Source organism: Coregonus lavaretus (assembly GCF_964263955.1).
Source record: "Coregonus lavaretus genome assembly, chromosome: 13".
Classification (NCBI taxonomy): Eukaryota; Metazoa; Chordata; class Actinopteri; order Salmoniformes; family Salmonidae; genus Coregonus; species Coregonus lavaretus.
The window spans coordinates 51,976,235-51,994,362 of NC_140000.1; the positions used below are offsets into that span (position 1 = coordinate 51,976,235).

The 18,128-nt window shown below is 44.6% G+C and overlaps 1 protein-coding gene across 1 annotated transcript in view; it reads right to left on the bottom strand.

The window, feature by feature from the left end:
• LOC311140108 (uncharacterized protein) overlaps positions 1–18,128 on the bottom strand; it is a gene marked incomplete at both ends in the record, with an annotated part of 91,070 nt that overhangs the window by 57,854 nt on the left and 15,088 nt on the right. Inside the window, 16 exons of the mRNA XM_084175045.1 lie at positions 105–248; positions 2,311–2,434; positions 4,919–5,058; positions 5,384–5,668; positions 7,848–7,994; positions 9,551–9,670; positions 9,978–10,124; positions 10,401–10,538; positions 11,604–11,753; positions 11,932–12,045; positions 12,291–12,449; positions 13,712–13,831; positions 15,321–15,467; positions 15,814–15,930; positions 16,662–16,817; positions 17,535–17,651. Coding sequence (XP_084031171.1) covers positions 105–248; positions 2,311–2,434; positions 4,919–5,058; positions 5,384–5,668; positions 7,848–7,994; positions 9,551–9,670; positions 9,978–10,124; positions 10,401–10,538; positions 11,604–11,753; positions 11,932–12,045; positions 12,291–12,449; positions 13,712–13,831; positions 15,321–15,467; positions 15,814–15,930; positions 16,662–16,817; positions 17,535–17,651 — 2,325 coding nt within the window. The remainder of the gene's footprint in view (positions 1–104; positions 249–2,310; positions 2,435–4,918; positions 5,059–5,383; positions 5,669–7,847; positions 7,995–9,550; positions 9,671–9,977; positions 10,125–10,400; positions 10,539–11,603; positions 11,754–11,931; positions 12,046–12,290; positions 12,450–13,711; positions 13,832–15,320; positions 15,468–15,813; positions 15,931–16,661; positions 16,818–17,534; positions 17,652–18,128) is intronic.

Consider the following 18,128-nt stretch of genomic DNA (forward strand, 5'->3'; position numbering starts at 1 on the left):
CTGTTTACCATCTGGCCACAACCTTTGAACCCCAGTACGTACATTATGGCCTTTGACCTCTCACCCCCAGTATGTAGAGTATGACATTTGACATCTGAACTGACCATAAGCCTGTGCTATCCTGGAGGGTTGCTCCACATCATCCACGGCCCGGCCGTCTGTCAGCAACACCAAGACATGGGACACCTCCTGCCTCATCCCCAGAGACTCCTGGAACAGCTCCTTCAGAACGTAGCTCATCCCCTTCCCTATGGAACAACAAGACATTCACTGGCAATATCGCTATCAATATGTACACACACCAGTGGAGGCTCCTCAGAGGAGGAAGGAGAGGACCATCCTCAGTGAATTTCATAAAAAATAAAAATAGTGAATAGTTATTATTTTTTGATAAAACTATACTAAATGTATTCACGTCACCAAATAATTTATTAAAACACACTGTTTTGCAATGAAGGTCTACAGTAGCCTCAACAGCACTCTGTAGGGTAGCACCATTGTGTAGCCGGAGGACAGCTAGCTTCTGTCCTCCTCTGGGTACATTGACTTCAATACAAAACCTTGGAGGTTCAAGGTTCTCACCCCCTTCCATTGACTTACACAGTAATTATGACAGCTTCCGGAGGACGTCCTCCAACCTATCAGAGCTCTTGCAGCATAAACTGACATGTTGTACACCCAATCAAAGGATCAGATAATTAATCTAGTCCTGAAAGCATAAGCTACAGCTAGCTAGCACTGCAGTGTATAAAATGTGGTGAGTAGTTGACTCAAAAAGAGAGAGACAATAGCTGAACAGTTTTTAACAAACTAATTTCTTCAAAAATGAAGGAGAAGCGAGAGATAAAGAGACAGAGAGAGAGCTAGCTATATTTCGTAGTAAATATTTTTTTCACTTTCATTTAGTTAGCATCGAATGCAGCTAGCTAGTTAAGCCTACTCAAACACCAGGCTCAAACAGAGAGGAAGGGATGGGGAGGTAGCTGACTACGGCTATCCAACACTGGAACTCTTCCAAGTCAAGGTAAGCTTTTGGTTTTATTAATTTATTGCCACCGGGGCCTGCTGGTGTAACTCCTAAACTGCTTGCTGCTGACTGTACACTGTACTGCATGATTGTAGCGGGTTTACTAACGTGTTAGTTCTAGTAGCTATGTTGACTATGACATGACAATGATGTAGGCTGTGTGTAGCAGTTAGCGGTCATGATATGAAGGTTTGGCTTGGAAATGTTTTTTCACCTGGTCACAGACAGTCCACAAGCGAAGGGAGAAGGTGAGAGGAAGAGAGCGCGTAGATAGAAGGAATTATATATACAATGAGCTGTTGGTATTTGGCTGCTATGAAAGTGAACTGTGTTTGTGTTTGATCAGGGGTGTATTCATTGTGCCGATTCTGTTTTAAAAAAATCTTAAACGGAAGCAAATGGAACAAAAAGGGGATAAACATAACTGAATTTGTCCAATATAAACTCTATTTTGCAACTAATAATTACACCCTATATCAGCTAGATGCAGGCAAGAGTGTGCAACGCGGTATTGAAAGTGTCACTGTCTGTCCATGTGTCACTGTCTGTCACCTCAAATCTTTCTCTCTACCTTTCTCAGACTTGCTCGCAGGCACAATATAGAGAGTCAATGTGTATTGAAAGTGAATAGGCATGGAAGGTGTGTCACAATTTCAAAATGCAAACACAACTGGAGACCGCTGGTCATTTTTGAAAACAGGCGTTTGACAAGACTAGGCTACGGTAGCTAGCAAAAGAGGGTAAAAACGGTTGCTATCCAGCTGTACACAACTTCAGCTGGCTAGCTAAACATCTTGGCTAGCTTTGGGGCAAAACCAGCACCGGACTCGCGCATTTGGGGCCACCGGGGCACCAACCTCCATGAAGCTATGAGAAAATGTTGCAGTTTTAAAGAAAATTCTACACTTTTTGTCATGGGTCAGAGAGAAAAATTGCTGTTTTATAGCTCATCTCATGCTATTGTTCACATTTTGCCATGAGGCTGAGAGAACATTTAGCAGTTTTAAAGCTAATTTCCTGCAATTCTACACATGTTGCTATCATATGCTATGTGGGGGGCACCCGACCTCCAGGGGTACGTGCCCTGCATGCCCGTTAGGTAATCCGGCCCTGGGCGAAACAGTTAGTTAATTAGTTGTGAAAATGTAAAGCTGTCTCCAAAAGGCAAGGCAAGTTTACTTTTGGACGTTTGTGAGGTCTCCACTTTCAAAGCTTTTAGACATCTGACATTTTTCTACGCAGACAGAGTGTCAGTGCGTATGTGTGCGTGTGTGTGTGTGTACCTGTTTTGGTGTTGCCTCCTCCATAGCGTACTCCTCTCAGAGCCTTTAGTACAGAGTTCCTGTTCTTGTAGTCATTCAGTTTGAACTCTATCCTTGGTTCATCACTGTAGTGCACCACTGCTATCTGAGGGGAGAGACGGGACAGTCAGTGGCAATTACCTACATTCAATAACAAAGTTATCTTATCATGACATTTATCATTCCCCTTCATATTGCCTATATAGAAAATAAAGTTTGAATGAAATACAGCAAGAGGCAATAACAGAATGCTGTTTACACTGGTACACTAGGGTACATACTTTGGGCGGACTGAAAAAGGAAGATGATTGCAAATGTCCTGTGCTTTTAGGTTTCAGCTTTGAACATATTGCATCTAAAACATTGTCACAAAGTTTGCAACAACAACCAAGGCCTTAAACTCCAAAAGAGCAAGCCAAGGTGAGGGTGACCAGGACCTTAACCCCTAAAAGAGCAAGCCAAGGTGAGGGTGGCCAGGACCATATATTCACTATGATGGAGCTCAGTAGTATACACAGTCCACATGACAGGACAGTCAACCAGGTACACTTCAGGTACAGTCCACATGACAGGTACAGTCAACCAGGTACACTTCAGGTACAGTCAACCAGGTACACTTCAGGTACAGTCAACAAGGTACAGTCAACCAGGTACAGTCAACCAGGTACACTTCAAGTACAGTCAACCAGGTACACTTCAGGGACAGTCAACCAGGTACAGTCAACCAGGTACACTTCAGGTACAGTCAACCGGGTACACTTCAGGTACAGTCAACCAGGTACACTTCAGGTACAGTCAACCAGGTACAGTCAACCAGGTACTCTTCAGGTACAGTCAACCAGGTACACTTTAGGTACAGTCAACCAGGTACACTTCAGGTACAGTCAACCAGGTACACTTCAGGTACAGTCAACCAGGTACATTTCAGGTACAGTCAACCAGGTGCACTTCAGGTACAGTCAACCAGGTACAGTCAACCAGGTACTCTTCAGGTACAGTCAACCAGGTACACTTTAGGTACAGTCAACCAGGTACACTTTGGGTACAGTCAACCAGGTACTCTTCAGGTACAGTCAACCAGGTACACTTCAGGTACAGTCAACCAGGTACACTTCAGGTACAGTCAACCAGGTACTCTTCAGGTACAGTAAACCAGGTACACTTCAGGTACAGTCAACCAGGTACACTTCAGGTACAGTAAACCAGGTACAGTAAACCAGGTACACTTCAGGTACAGTCCACCAGGTACACTTCAGGTACAGTCAACCAGGTACACTTCAGGTACAGTAAACCAGGTACACTTTAGGTACAGTAAACCAGGTGCACTTCAGGTACAGTCAACCAGGTACACTTCAGGTACAGTCAACCAGATACACTTTGGGTACAGTCAATTAGGTACAATTCAGGTACAGTCAACCAGGTACACTTCAGGTACAGTCAACCAGGTGCACTTCAGGTACAGTCAACCAGGTACAGTCAACCAGGTACTCTTCAGGTACAGTCAACCAGGTACACTTTAGGTACAGTCCACCAGGTACACTTCAGGTACAGTCAACCAGGTGCACTTCAGGTACAGTCAACCAGGTACAGTCAACCAGGTACAGTCAACCAGGTACTCTTCAGGTACAGTCAACCAGGTACACTTCAGGTACAGTCAACCAGATACACTTTGGGTACAGTCAATTAGGTACAATTCAGGTACAGTCAACCAGGTGCACTTCAGGTACAGTCAACCAGGTACAGTCAACCAGGTACTCTTCAGGTACAGTCAATCAGGTACACTTCAGGTACAGTCAACCAGGTACACTTTAGGTACAGTAAACCAGGTGCACTTCAGGTACAGTCAACCAGGTACACTTCAGGTACAGTCAACCAGATACACTTTTGGGTACAGTCAATTAGGTACAATTCAGGTACAGTCAACCAGGTACACTTCAGGTACAGTCAACCAGGTGCACTTCAGGTACAGTCAACCAGGTACAGTCAACCAGGTACTCTTCAGGTACAGTCAATCAGGTACACTTTAGGTACAGTCCACCAGGTACACTTCAGGTACAGTCCACCAGGTACACTTTAGGTACAGTCCACCAGGTACACTTCAGGTACAGTCCACCAGGTACACTTCAGGTACAGTCAACCAGGTGCACTTCAGGTACAGTCAATCAGGTACACTTCAGGTACAGTCAACCAGGTACACTTCAGGTACAGTCAACCAGGTACATTTCAGGTACAGTAAACCAGGTACACTTCAGGTACAGTCATCCAGGTACACTTCAGGTACAGTAAACCAGGTGCACTTCAGGTACAGTCAACCAGGTACACTTCAGGTACAGTCAACCAGGTACACTTCAGGTACAGTCAACCAGGTACATTTCAGGTACAGTAAACCAGGTACACTTCAGGTACAGTCAACCAGGTACACTTCAGGTACTGTCAACCAGGTACACTTCAGGTACAGTCAACCAGCTCCACTTCACCCTTACATTGCTATGGTTTTTTATTGTGTGTGATGTGTTAACATACATTGTGTCTGTTAATCCTAAAATGAACAGTGAAGCTTTTGAAATAGTGAAGGTGTGTGACCTCTGACCTGTGTGCCCTGAGGACCAATCACAGGGAAATAGGTGACAACCCGGAACAGGAAGTCCTTGAGCTTGGCAAAGTTATTGGATCCGATGCTCCACGACTCATCCACCAGGAACACTATGTCTGCCTTCACCTTACCGCACACTGCAACACACACACACACATGGAGGTACGCATGCACACAAGTAAACGTGCAGGCACACACACACACACGCAGCAACGCAAGCGCGCGCACACACACACACACACACAAACACACACACCGGTCATGGTGACATTGATAGTGGTCGTTAGCAGACACTATTATCATCAGACAGAACATTGCTAAATGAACATGGTGAAATCTACAGTCTTAAGAAGTAGTCTCTAATGGAGGTAAGTGCTGTTATTCTGAGGGTCTGTTAGTTTGCTCTGCTTGTAATGCCTAACAGCTATTCATCTATATAGGTACTATAAATACAGTTGTTACCTGGCCCTGGTCCAACAGTTGTCTCTGTATCCAAAACCAATGCGTTTCTGGTAGTGGTGGTGAGATGGCCGACGTTGGTGGTGGTTGCAGCTGTTTTGACAATGGTGGTGCTTGGGGGTTTCTTGGCGGAGGCGGTGGTGGCCTTGGAGGGGGCTTTGGTGACGGGGGAGTGGGCCGTGGTGGTGTTGGCTGCGTTGGGGTGGGAGGCGGTGAGGGTGTGAGGGGGGAGAGGTGCAGGCGTGGAGGGTAAAGACTGGACAGGCACCAGAGGACGGTCTTTGGCCACTGTAAGGAAATACAGTGGGGGAAAAAAAGTATTTAGTCAGCCACCAATTGTGCAAGTTCTCCCACTTAAAAAGATGAGAGAGGCCTGTAATTTTCATCATAGGTATACGTCAACAATGACAGACAAATTGAGAAAGAAAAATCCAGAAAATCACATTGTAGGATTTTTTATGAATTTATTTGCAAATTATGGTGGAAAATAAGTATTTGGTCACCTACAAACAAGCAAGATTTCTGGCTCTCACAGACCTGTAACTTCTTCTTTAAGAGGCTCCTCTGTCCTCCACTCGTTACCTGTATTAATGGCACCTGTTTGAACTTGTTATCAGTATAAAAGACACCTGTCCACAACCTCAAACAGTCACACTCCAAACTCCACTATGGCCAAGACCAAAGAGTTGTTAAAGGACACCAGAAACAATATTGTAGACCTGCACCAGGCTGGGAAGACTGAATCTGCAATAGGTAAGCAGCTTGGTTTGAAGAAATCAACTGTGGGAGCAATTATTAGGAAATGGAAGACATACAAGACCACTGATAATCTCCCTCGATCTGGGGCTCCACGCAAGATCTCAACCTGTGGGGTCAAAATGATCACAAGAACGGTGAGCAAAAATCACAGAACCACACGGGGGGACCTAGTGAATGACCTGCAGAGAGCTGGGACCAAAGTAACAAAGCCTACCATCAGTAACACACTACGCCGCCAGGGACTCAAATCCTGCAGTGCAAAACGTGTCCCCCTGCTTAAGCCAGTACATGTCCAGGCCTGTCTGAAGTTTGCTAGAGTGCATTTGGATGATCCAGAAGAGGATTGGGAGAATGTCAGATGAAACCAAAATATAACTTTTTGGTAAAAACTCAACTCGTCGTGTTTGGAGGACAAAGAATGCTGAGTTGCATCCAAAGAACACCATACCTACTGTGAAGCATGGGGGTGGAAACATCATGCTTTGGGGCTGTTTTTCTGCAAAGGGACCAGGACGACTGATCCGTGTAAAGGAAAGAATGAATGGGGCCATGTATCGTGAGATTTTGAGTGAAAACCTCCTTCCATCAGCAAGGGCATTGAAGATGAAACGTGGCTGGGTCTTTCAGCATGACAATGATCCCAAACACACCGCCCGGGCAGCGAAGGAGTGGCTTCGCAAGAAGCATTTCAAGGTCCTGGAGTGGCCTAGCCAGTCTCCAGATCTCAACCCCATAGAAAATCTTTGGAGGGAGTTGAAAGTCTGTGTTGCCCAGCGACAGCCCCAAAACATCACTGCTCTAGAGGAGATCTGCATGGAGGAATGGGCCAAAATACCAGCAACAGTGTGTGAAAACCTTGTGAAGACTTACAGAAAACGTTTGACCTGTGTCATTGCCAACAAAGGGTATATAACAAAGTATTGAGAAACTTTTGTTATTGACCAAATACTTATTTTCCACCATAATTTGCAAATAAATTCATAAAAAATCCTACAATGTGATTTTCTGGATTTTTTTTCCTCATTTTGTCAGTCATAGTTGACGTGTACCTATGATAAAAATTACAGGCCTCTCTCTTCTTTTTACGTGGGAGAACTTGCACAATTGGTGGCTGACTAAATACTTTTTTCCCCCACTGTATATTAATATGCAGTAGTGTAGTGTTGTGCTTGGACACATTTTACATTATATACTGTATATATTATATATTACAGTTGTAATGTCACATACACCGGCTAGGTGCAGTGAAATGTGTTGTTCTACAGGGTCAGCCATAGTAGTACGGCACCCCTGGAGCAAATTAGGGTTAAGTGCCTTGCTCACGGGCCCATTGGCAGATTTTCCATCTTGTCGGCTCAGTTATTCGAACCGGAGACCTTTCGGTTACTGGCACAACGCTCTAACCGCTATGCTAGCTGCCCTACACCTACACCATAGTAATTACTGAGTAATAACTTAAGTAATTACCTAGTGAGTACATGAACCAGCATGTCCTGTATGATAGACGGTTTCCAGTGATGTGCATAACAATTAAATGGACAGCTCTCCAAACGTTGCATTTCTTACAGCTTTAATATCTGCAAGGATATCTACAAGGATAGCAGCAGTCAACATTTTTTGTTGTTGTCGTTTTTGAACTTTTGAGTGAGCACGTTGTTTATTGTTCCAGTCTATTGGAGCCATAATGTGAAGAGGTATTAAGCCTTACCTATCTTGTGGTAGATAGAGTTGATGGGTCCCTCCACCTCTCCATACAGAGGTCTGATGGTGAAGACGTAGGTCCTGCCATACAGCAGATCACTCAGCTTAAACATGGTGGCAGCAGGGCCAAGCTTCTCCTTTTTGGTGTCCAACTCTGAAAATAAAAAGTGTGCTCATATGTAGTTAAAAAACTATCAATTTAACCTTTATTAAGGTAAGTCATTGGGAACAAATTGTCCACAGGTTGGTCAAAGGGGTGAACAGTTGTAAAAAGTGACAACCACAAACAATTGTCATCCCTCTAAAAACACATAACACAGTCTAATTCCAAGGGTGACTCAGATTGCCACATCACATTAACAGTTTGGAACAATTGACAATTTACAGGACAAAGTCACCATTTACACCTTGAATTCGCCCCCGCGGATTATAATTATTATGCCTACATGATGATTTCTATTCATTATGGCCTCCAAACACTTCACATTTAATAAATGGGGAAGATGAAAGCATAGTTCACGCTGATAAAATCTCCAGCAAGTAGTCTTCTCGTGTGACAGACTGAATAATTTGGTTCTGGGTGCCGAGATTACCAAAAAGTGACTGGGACATGAAAGACAATCCCTGACATTACATTTGTACTTTAGGCAGTTTATTGAAGGAAATGACTTGGATAAGAGAGTGAGGTACTGTCTAAATATGCCCACCCACTGCCATGCTCACACAAAGCCACAAAGTCATTAACACTAGGCCTATACTGATGTCACTGTCAAAGGCCCCATTCCAATTGTATGAATGTGCTTCCTTCCTTCTCCTCTTCCTTGAAATTGTAGTGTATGATGAATTATGACTTTGCTAATGTTTTCAAGTGGAACCTGAGAGGAGGTTTATTCAGTTTTAGAGGGAGTAGTTTTGTGGTGACACACCATAGAAGAGGAAGTCTGTTAGGTGTCCTCCTGGGATTGGTCTGTGGCGAACACCCATATCAGATTACATAGCATATATACCACAGTTGGGAGAAAGGAAGACAGAATAATCATATTAGAGATGGGGCTATTATTCTCCGGGTATCTGCAGGTATCTGTAAATCGACGCTGTAACCCTTTGTTATGAATAAACCTTATGATGAAAATACAGCGTCAGCGGGTCCTCCTTGTCAACACAGCATTATTAGCAACGTTAACTCGACACTACAAAATAATCACTGATTATAAATGACTGGCAGTTGAAAGCCATGTGGGGGAGCCCTTTGGTTCACCTACCCAGTCATGTCTAGTCAGTGACTACTTCAACATTGGGAGACGGGAGGGCCTAAAAACTGTAGACATTTTTAAGGAAGATCTTAAGAAACACCTTTCTAGCTGTGCTTTTACTTAGGGTGCTTTTAGTCATACTATTTATTTTATACTATCTATTTTATGTATTTGTATTTATTTGAATGCATTAGTCTCTTACGTCCACATTTGTTTAAAATAATTGTCTCATTTTGAAAACAGTGTTTTTATCTTTCTCACCTTTTATAACTGTATGAATTGCATCATCTGTCAGTAATGTGCTGTATAAATAGATTGATTGAGGAAGGATGCATTATTAAGGATTTTGAATGGAGCCATAGCCTGACGTGATCATCTGTGCTGGTGTCATAGCCTGATGTGATTGGCTGTGCTGGTGTCATATCCTGATGTGATTGGCTGTGCTTTGACCTCTGACCTGAGATGTGCCTCCAGGAGAGCAGGTACCCAGAAATCCCGGCAACGCTGATCCAGTTGAGGGTGGTACTGCTGTCTGTGGTGTCCAGCGCTGCGAAGCCGTTCACTTTGGGCAGGTCCACTGGAACATAACACATCCAACAGTGATTAAGAATGGCTACATCGCAGTCAGACTGTGCAGACAAATCACCTTGCATCCCAAATAACTACTCATTATGTGATCAAGATTATCGATTCTGCGCCTCGCCTTCCTCAAACTGATCCCCTCAACTACACTGAATGACTTTAAGATACCTTACTGCTACTTTTTTGGCTAGGTGGTGGTGCTAGGTGAGTAGAGACGTGTGACAGGTCTACATTTTAGTAATTTAGCAGCCGCTCTTATCCAGAGGAATATCTGAGAGGTGTAGCCATAGTTCACTACTCACAGGTGCGTGCAGTGACCAGGAACGGGCTCCCTTCTCGGCCCCCCACCATAGACGCCACCTGGATCTTATAGGCCGAGCTCTCCTGTAACTTAGGGATGGTGAAGGAGGTAGTGGAGGAAGAGACTAGCTGGGACTTCTCATCGTCACCTAGAGGCAGGGAGGCCAACATGCATGGGATATTTATAGGTCGGGACAACAGGATAGCCTACAGCTATTTCACAATGATCTTTCCTTCATTCCTCACATCCTCTCTCCTCACCTTGAAGCAGAACTTAGGTCTGAGGGGAGGTTCCATGTCCTCTAATACAAGAGGGAGGTGAGAGGACGCAAGGAAGCCGGAAAGACAAATTGAGATAGAGCCTACTTGTGAATGTGTGTGTATGTGTGTGTGCGTGTGCATACATGTATGTGTGTGTTCCTCACCATGGAAGGGGCTCCAGGAGATCTTGTAGCCAGTGACCCCAGGTGTTCCCCTCCAGGCCAGTTTGAAGGAGTTGACTCCGACATCCACCACCTTCACCTCCTTGACCGCCTGGATCAGCTCTGATTCTGTCACCGATGCTGACACGACCACATCAAACGGTAGATGTAGGTTAGTTTAAGATAAACAATAGATGTGTGGTGAGATTTCTGCCACAAAATGGCTGCCGTTACATGGATGCTACACATTGGTGGTTCAATGTAGAACGCTTTGAGCATATTCCAGATGCTTACCTTGAATACATATACAATCAATTATCATTATAAATGTTGTGACAATGTTCCTCATTCCACAATACAACAGCCTGGATGGACTTCTTCAATGTAAATTGAATGTACTTTCTGTTAAAAGTTTCTAACAGTAGAAACAAACTCAGATACAACTATTAGATGATAACAACCATGCCAGGCAGCAGTGACACACACACACACACACGGCAGTGGTTAAAACACAAGCCTTAAGTGAAAACAAAGGGAACTGCAGTTAAAATAGCAAGCTCAAAGTAAATGACCCGTCAATCAAACGAGGGCACCACATCCCCTACTTAATTACAATATCAGGACTTCATCCACAGGGCTGTGGGTTATGTAAATGGCCAGTGACTCAGTGTTACACACTCCATATTTTCCGTATAATGTAGTTACGAAAGTTCAATCAGTAAGGCTGGTCTGAATGGATCATCAATTTTCTCTGTTGTCATTCATTTAAGCATGTAATCGATTGAAATAACAATGGTCTTGTTAAAAACGCACATCTTAGAAATACAATTGTCTTGGAAATACAACGGTGGAGTGTGAGGGCTTCCCATGCATTAGTGTGAGTGCACTACCGACAAGAACTCGTCAACCACTGCTTCCTTGTGTTTCCACGCATTTGGATTTCCAGTATCCAATCAAAGAAATTGCTTTAAAAAATATCCTTAAATGAGTTTTTGTATACAGCACCTACCAAGCACATTGCTGTGACTGCAGACTTCACTGACGTCATGGGGCGAATCCTAGCTTCCACTTTAGTCAACATTTCACTTAGTCTCCCAATGACATCAATGCATGCATAAGTGAAAATGTCCAATACCCACCAGCACCACTGCGGGGAAAAAAATCATGCACAACTTAGGATTTGCCCCATACTCTCTCTCCAGGTACCTGTGAGCTGTGAGAGGGAGATTTCTGGCCCCTCTGTGTTGCCGTAGACAGCGTGGATGCTAACTATGTAGACCGTCTCTGGGTTGAGGCCCTCAATGCGGTGGAACAGAACGCTGCGGTCCAGATACTGGGACTGGGGAGTGTTGCCATCTGTGTAACACAGCAAATTAAAAGACTCAGGCACGCACACCTATGTGCACACACACACAAACACACACACACACACACACACACACACACACACACACACACTGCAAGTTCACAGGCTACATTCATCTTTGAAATTCAGATAAGGTTATATTTAGGAACAAGAAGCCCAGTACAGTACCGATGTTCCAGGTGAGTTTGTACTCGGTGGACCCCACGATGGGACTCCACTCCACGTCGATGGAGGAACTGGTGTAGGAAGTCACTTGGAAGTTAGACACATATCCCAAAGGAGCTAGCGGGCAGAGAAGAGGGAATACAAGGCAACATGACGAAGACGCAGGGAGTCAGGAAGCAGGTGCAGTCAGTGAGTTTAATCGGAACGAACAGAGAATACAAAAACAGGAGTAGAGTCTGAACATGAAAACAGAAAACAATACTGCCTGATGGGTGATACAACGGAGTGCTAGATAAAGGGGAAGTAATCAGGGTAGTGATGAAAATATACTTTACTAGGAAAGGGGTAACGTTTGGACTCACAGGTGCGGAAGGTAGCTGAGACGCCGGGTCCCACCAGCGATCCAAACAGGACGTAGAGAGACAGGACATACTCTGTGTCATGGACAACGTTCTTCAGAAGGTACTCTGTGGTAGAGCCGTTCAGAGCCAGCTGCCTAGGACGGTCCCGACCCACAAACTCTGGAAGAATAACACACACATAACAATGGAGTAGGGGGAAGATTAGGGCCTAAGCCCTGATCTAAGGTCAGTTTAGTGTTTTGCCCATAATGATTTTAGTTAGGAATTGGGGAGGGTAAGCTGATCCTAGATCTGTACATTGGGACAACTTCTACCCTTTGGTGAAAAAAAAGAACCTGCTATTTGAGGGAAACTCCTTTGGACCAATGGAGTGTTCAGTTGAGTTGTGTCTGATGATCTGCAAAATGGCTCACTATGTAGCTTAAATAATATTAGTTAATTAGCCATTAGGTCACTTAATTAATCCCTTAACGACCATTCCATTTAATTTGTCCCTTTCATATTGCTTTTCCAAACACTTACAGCTCATTACAGGCAAATGGACAAAGCACAAAAAATATAAGAGCATTCATTTTTCAAAAATCAAATCAAATCATCTAAAGCAAGTAATTCTACAGACATTGGGATTGTTTGTTGACACCTTTCGTTTCGAAGCTCTGTTGACATTAAAAGCATCCCAAGTTATAAAAAAAAGGCAACCAGTCATGATGAAGAGGATGCCAGAACGAAAACCAACCTCAACCCCAAAATAACTCTCATCATCATCATCATCTCCACCCTAATATCCCTCCTCCATCTTTTCATCTAGCTTGATCAATCCCTTTTCTCTCACTTTCAGACACACACACTCCTCTTTATTCACACATTCCCCCCTTTCCTGTCATCCCCATATGAACATCATCAGAAGCCCGTCCCCTCATTAAAACAACCGACGTATCCCTCCAGCTCTCCTTTTATTTTCCTGTTTTCTGAGGGGGTGGCCATGATGCCAGCTTGTCACATGGAAATGACGCTGGTACTACCGAGTGACAGGGTGGGGAGCCCAGTGCTGGCATTTCAAAGGATCCGTGTCGTGTCACCACTGGGACGCTCAGAGGGGTGACATCAAATACCCCCCCGTCACATAATTTTACCCATAACCCCGCTGCAGAATCTTCCTCCAATCATGTTCTAGTGATGCTGATTTTGATAGACATGATGAGACAGAGGGATGGTAGGTAGGTAGGTACACAGCTCCATAGACACTTCTGGAGATCTGAGAGGATTGGACAGGGATAAGCGATATGGTAAAAAATTCCACCTAGCCTATCAAATCAAATCCCCTCAGGTCTCCACAAGTGTCTAAGGGGTAGGTTGTTTTTTTTTGGCAAGGATTTGTTTTGTTTTGTGCAAGTGTGTATTGTGTAGAGGTGAGAGGTCACCTGGAGTGGGGCCCCAGGCTAGTCTGTAACCGGTGGCCCCGGGGACAGAGTTCCAGGAGACCACAGCACTGTCGGTGTTCACTGCCGATGCCTTCAGACTCTGGACTGCACTGCTCTCCACTGGCACAGAGAGAGGAAAGAGAGAGAGAGAGAGAGAGAGAGAGAGAGAGAGAGAGAGAGAGAGAGAGAGAGAGAGAGAGAGAGAGAGAGAGAGAGAGAGAGAGAGAGAGAGAGAGAGAGAGAGAGAGAGAGAGGGGAGAGAGAGGGGAGAGGGGAGAGAGAGAGGAGAAAGAGGGAAGAGAAAGAGAGGAGAGAGAGAAAGGAGAGAGAGAAAGGAGAGAGAGAGGGGAGAGAGAGAGAGAGAGAGAGAGAGAGAGAGGAGAGAGAGAGAGAGGAGAGAGAGAAGTGGGAGAGGGGAGAGAGAGAGGAGAGAGAGAGGAGAGAGAGAGGGGAGTGAGAGGGGAGCGAGAGGGCAGAGACAGAGAGGATCGAGAGGGCAGAGACAGAGAGACAGAGAGAGGGGAGAGAGAAAGGAGAGAGAGAGGAGAGACAGAGAAAGGAAAGAGAAAGAGAAGAGAGAGAGAGGAGAGAGAAAGAGAGGAGAGAGAGAGGAGAGACAGAGAAGAGAGAGAAAGAGAGGAGAGAGAGAGGAGAGAGAAAGAGAGGAGAGAGGGAGCGGGGAAGAGAGGGGAGAGAGAGGGGAGAGAGGGGAGAGACAGAGGAGAGAGAGAGGAGAGACAGCGAGAGGAGAGAGAAGAGAGAGGAGAGACAGACAAAGAGGAGAGACAGGAGAGACAGAGAGGAGAGAGAGAGAGGAGAGAGAAAGACAGGAGAGAGAGGGAGAGGAGAGAGAAAGAGAGGAGAGAGAGAGGAGAGAGAGAGGGGGAGAGAGAGAGAGGATAGACAGAGAGATAAGAGAGAGAGAGGAGAGAGAGAGGGAAGAGAGAGAGTGGAGAGACAGAGAGAGGGGGGAGAGAGAGAGGGGAGAGAGAGGGGAGAGACAGAGGAGAGAGAGAGAGGGGAGAGAAAGGGGAGGGAAAGGGCAGAGACAGAGAGGAGAGAGAGAGGAGAGACAGAGAGAGGGGAGAGAGAGAGGAGAGAGAGAGGAGAGAGAGAGGGGAGAGAGAGAGGGGGGAGAGAGGGGAGAGACAGAGAGGAGAGAGGGAATAGAGAGAGAGAGAGGGGAGCGAGAGTGGATGGGTTATGATTTGTTCCCTGAGAGTTTAGAGAACAACATACTATTGTAGACAGGCTTCACTTAAACCTAGAGTCTGGAATCGAAAAACAACAAAATGGCCACCCTGTCACTTGCTTTGGCTTATATTCTGGCTTCTGATGGGGTAAAACAGTACAACTAAGCTGATGAGGCATTTATTCGTTAAACGTGGATGTACCAAATCCCAGATTACCCCTTTAACACTCATTATGGATAGAACGTTACTCATTGAACAGCTGCATGATAAAGGGAGAGTGCCTCGGCCGGCACACTGCTAGGGCTCTGGTCAAAAGTAGTGTATTATGTAGCTAATAGGGTGCCATTTGGGACGCAACCATAATGTTCAAAAGTTGACTCATCCTGTGCATAGCCCCAGTGTCCATGGTAACTCACGTGTCTTGGCTGGGGTAGAGGTGACAGGGCCCTCGATGTCCACAAAGATGGGGTTGATGGTGATGGTGTACTCAGTGCCTTGGTGGAGGCCCTGGATCATGTAGAAGTTATAGGTCTCCCCCAGGTTCACGTTCTCTCTATGGCCATCTGGTGGTGGAAGAGGGGAGGGGGGTTGGGTAGATGTGATCTTAGGTGACCTCCAGATCTGGGTCAAATACATACACTATGTCAAAGTCATTGTGTATCTGTATGTAGTCTGTATGTAGTGTGTATATAGTCTCTATGCAGACTGTATGTAGTCTGTATGTGGTCTCTATGTAGTCTCTATGTTGTCTCTATGTAGTTGTATATGGTCTGTATGTAGTTGTATATAGTGTGTATGCAGACTGTATGTAGTCTGGTAACTTCAAAGACACAGTGTCTGAGTGGTCAATGTGTGTTCAGTGTGTCTTCTGGTGACCTTGGTAACACACTGCTAATAGGGTCCCAGTACCTGAGGAGGACCAGGTGAGGCGATACCCTGAGGCCCCCTTCACTGAGCCCCAGCGGGCCTGGACTGTGTCTGTGGTGGCGTTTTGGACCAGGAACTGCTGCACTGGCACCAGTTTCACTGCAGAATAGATATAGACACACACACACACACACACACACACACACACACACACACACACACACACACACACACACACACACACACACACACACACACACACACACAGAGTCTCAGTTAGGGGTGGAACACTAATGAATACATTCCTGTTTATTTAATATTTACATAAATTATAAAAAATGTAATCTGAGGCAGTACAGACAAACTGCATCACACACATATAGTGAAATACCTGACCACAGCCTCAGAAATCTGATCAGCATGTTGGGAGAAGCTACACTGACACTTAGTGGACAATCATAGAAAAACAACTTATTACATAGTCAGAAAGGTGTGAAATAGGGCACTAAGGTTCTATTGAAACCTAGATTTCATAGGCTATTGACTTCGATTGTATTTTCAAGATCCCTTTCAAAGGCAATGGAAGCATCCTGATTTTCCACCATTTTCTAGAAGTGTTCCACAACTTGTAAACTCCCACTCATTGATTTAAAAGCATAGGATTGGTTTGAGGCAGGTAGACTAGCGGTTAAGAGTGTTGGGCCAGTAACCAAAAGGTTACTAGTTTCGAATCCCTGTGCCGACTAGGTGAACAAAATCTGTCGATGTGCCCTCGAGCAAGGCACTCAACCCTAATAGCGCCTGTATATCTCTCTGGATAAAGGTGTCTGCTAAATTACTCAAATGTAAAATTCTAGCCCTTGGTGGACACATTCAGCAAGGTCACTTACGTGTTTTGCCGACGATCGAGACAGGTTCGCTGGGGCCCTGGGGGTAGACAGCATAGATACTGACGGTGTACTTCTTATCCTCCTCCAAGCTGTCAATCACATGGGAGGAGGTGTCGCCGCGCAGCACCTGCTCATAGGTCAGCCCTGGCCTGTTGGCTGCATGGGGTTACGACACAATTAATCTTTTGTGGACAGACTACTTAAACATAAACCAAATTACGCTGGATTATAGTTCTGGGTTTACCGAGTTTAGGACAAAATAGGTATCCCTGTTACATTCTGTACCAGAAGTGAAAACTACCTTCAATAAAGACAATTATAAATTCTGTACTGGGTATTACATTTGTTATAACACCCAAAGACAATGAGAGCCATGACATCAAGTAGAGAAATATGTGAAGGGATTATGACTAAATATGTATCCCTGTCTAATTCTGTAGCCTTCGCAGTGTCAAAGTTGTTATGACACCGCAAGAGACGGGGGAATCAGAGGCATGATATCTAGTAAAGAAAATGTGAAGGGCTTTACAATGAGATATGTATAGCCCTTTGAACTTCTGTACCTGGTGTCTAAGTTCTTGTAAAACCCCAAGAGACCGGCATATGATACGAAGCCTCAATTAAACTGAAATAACTATGGTAACCAGACCTGGGTTCAAATACTCAAATAATTTAAAATACCTTAGCTGTGGTTGATTAAGGTTGTCTACTGCAATGGACCCATAGAAAAGTCCCAAAAGTATAAACTTCGCCCGCCTGGCACTCTTGACCCGCTAAAGCAAACACTACAAGTATCTGAAATATATATTATTCGAACCCAAGTCTGGATGAGACTAATGATGTGGTGTAATGTCAATACAGGAGTCAACTCACATCTGGGGATGAAGATATTGTATCCCTCGAGCTTCCCTAGAGGTGGTGTCCATGCCAACCTCAGAGAGAAGAGGCCCTCCTCGATCACACGGAAGTTGGAGACAGGAGGCACAGGGGCTAAGTCAGAGAAAGGAAAATATGTTTTAACGTTGAGTATATTTGAAATTGCATGTGTATATGCAAAATGCCTGGTTGTAAATGAGCACAGGTAATGTGATGTGTACGTTTCAATGTGGGTAAATGTCTGCATGTAGACTGAGTATACATGTGGATCTATATTTACAATACTACTGTATGTGAGTGTGTTCACCAGGTGTTTGTTTGAGAATATGCTCATCAATATTTACCTGTGTGTGCGTGCGTGCTAGTGTGTGTGTACAGTGGGGGAAAAAAAGTATTTAGTCAGCCACCAATTGTGCAAGTTCTACCACTTAAAAAGATGAGAGAGGCCTGTAATTTTCATCATAGGTACACGTCAACTATGACAGACAAAATGAGAAAAAAAATCCAGAAAATCACATTGTAGGATTTTTAATGAATTTATTTGCAAATTATGGTTGAAAATAAGTATTTGGTCAATAACAAAAGTTTCTC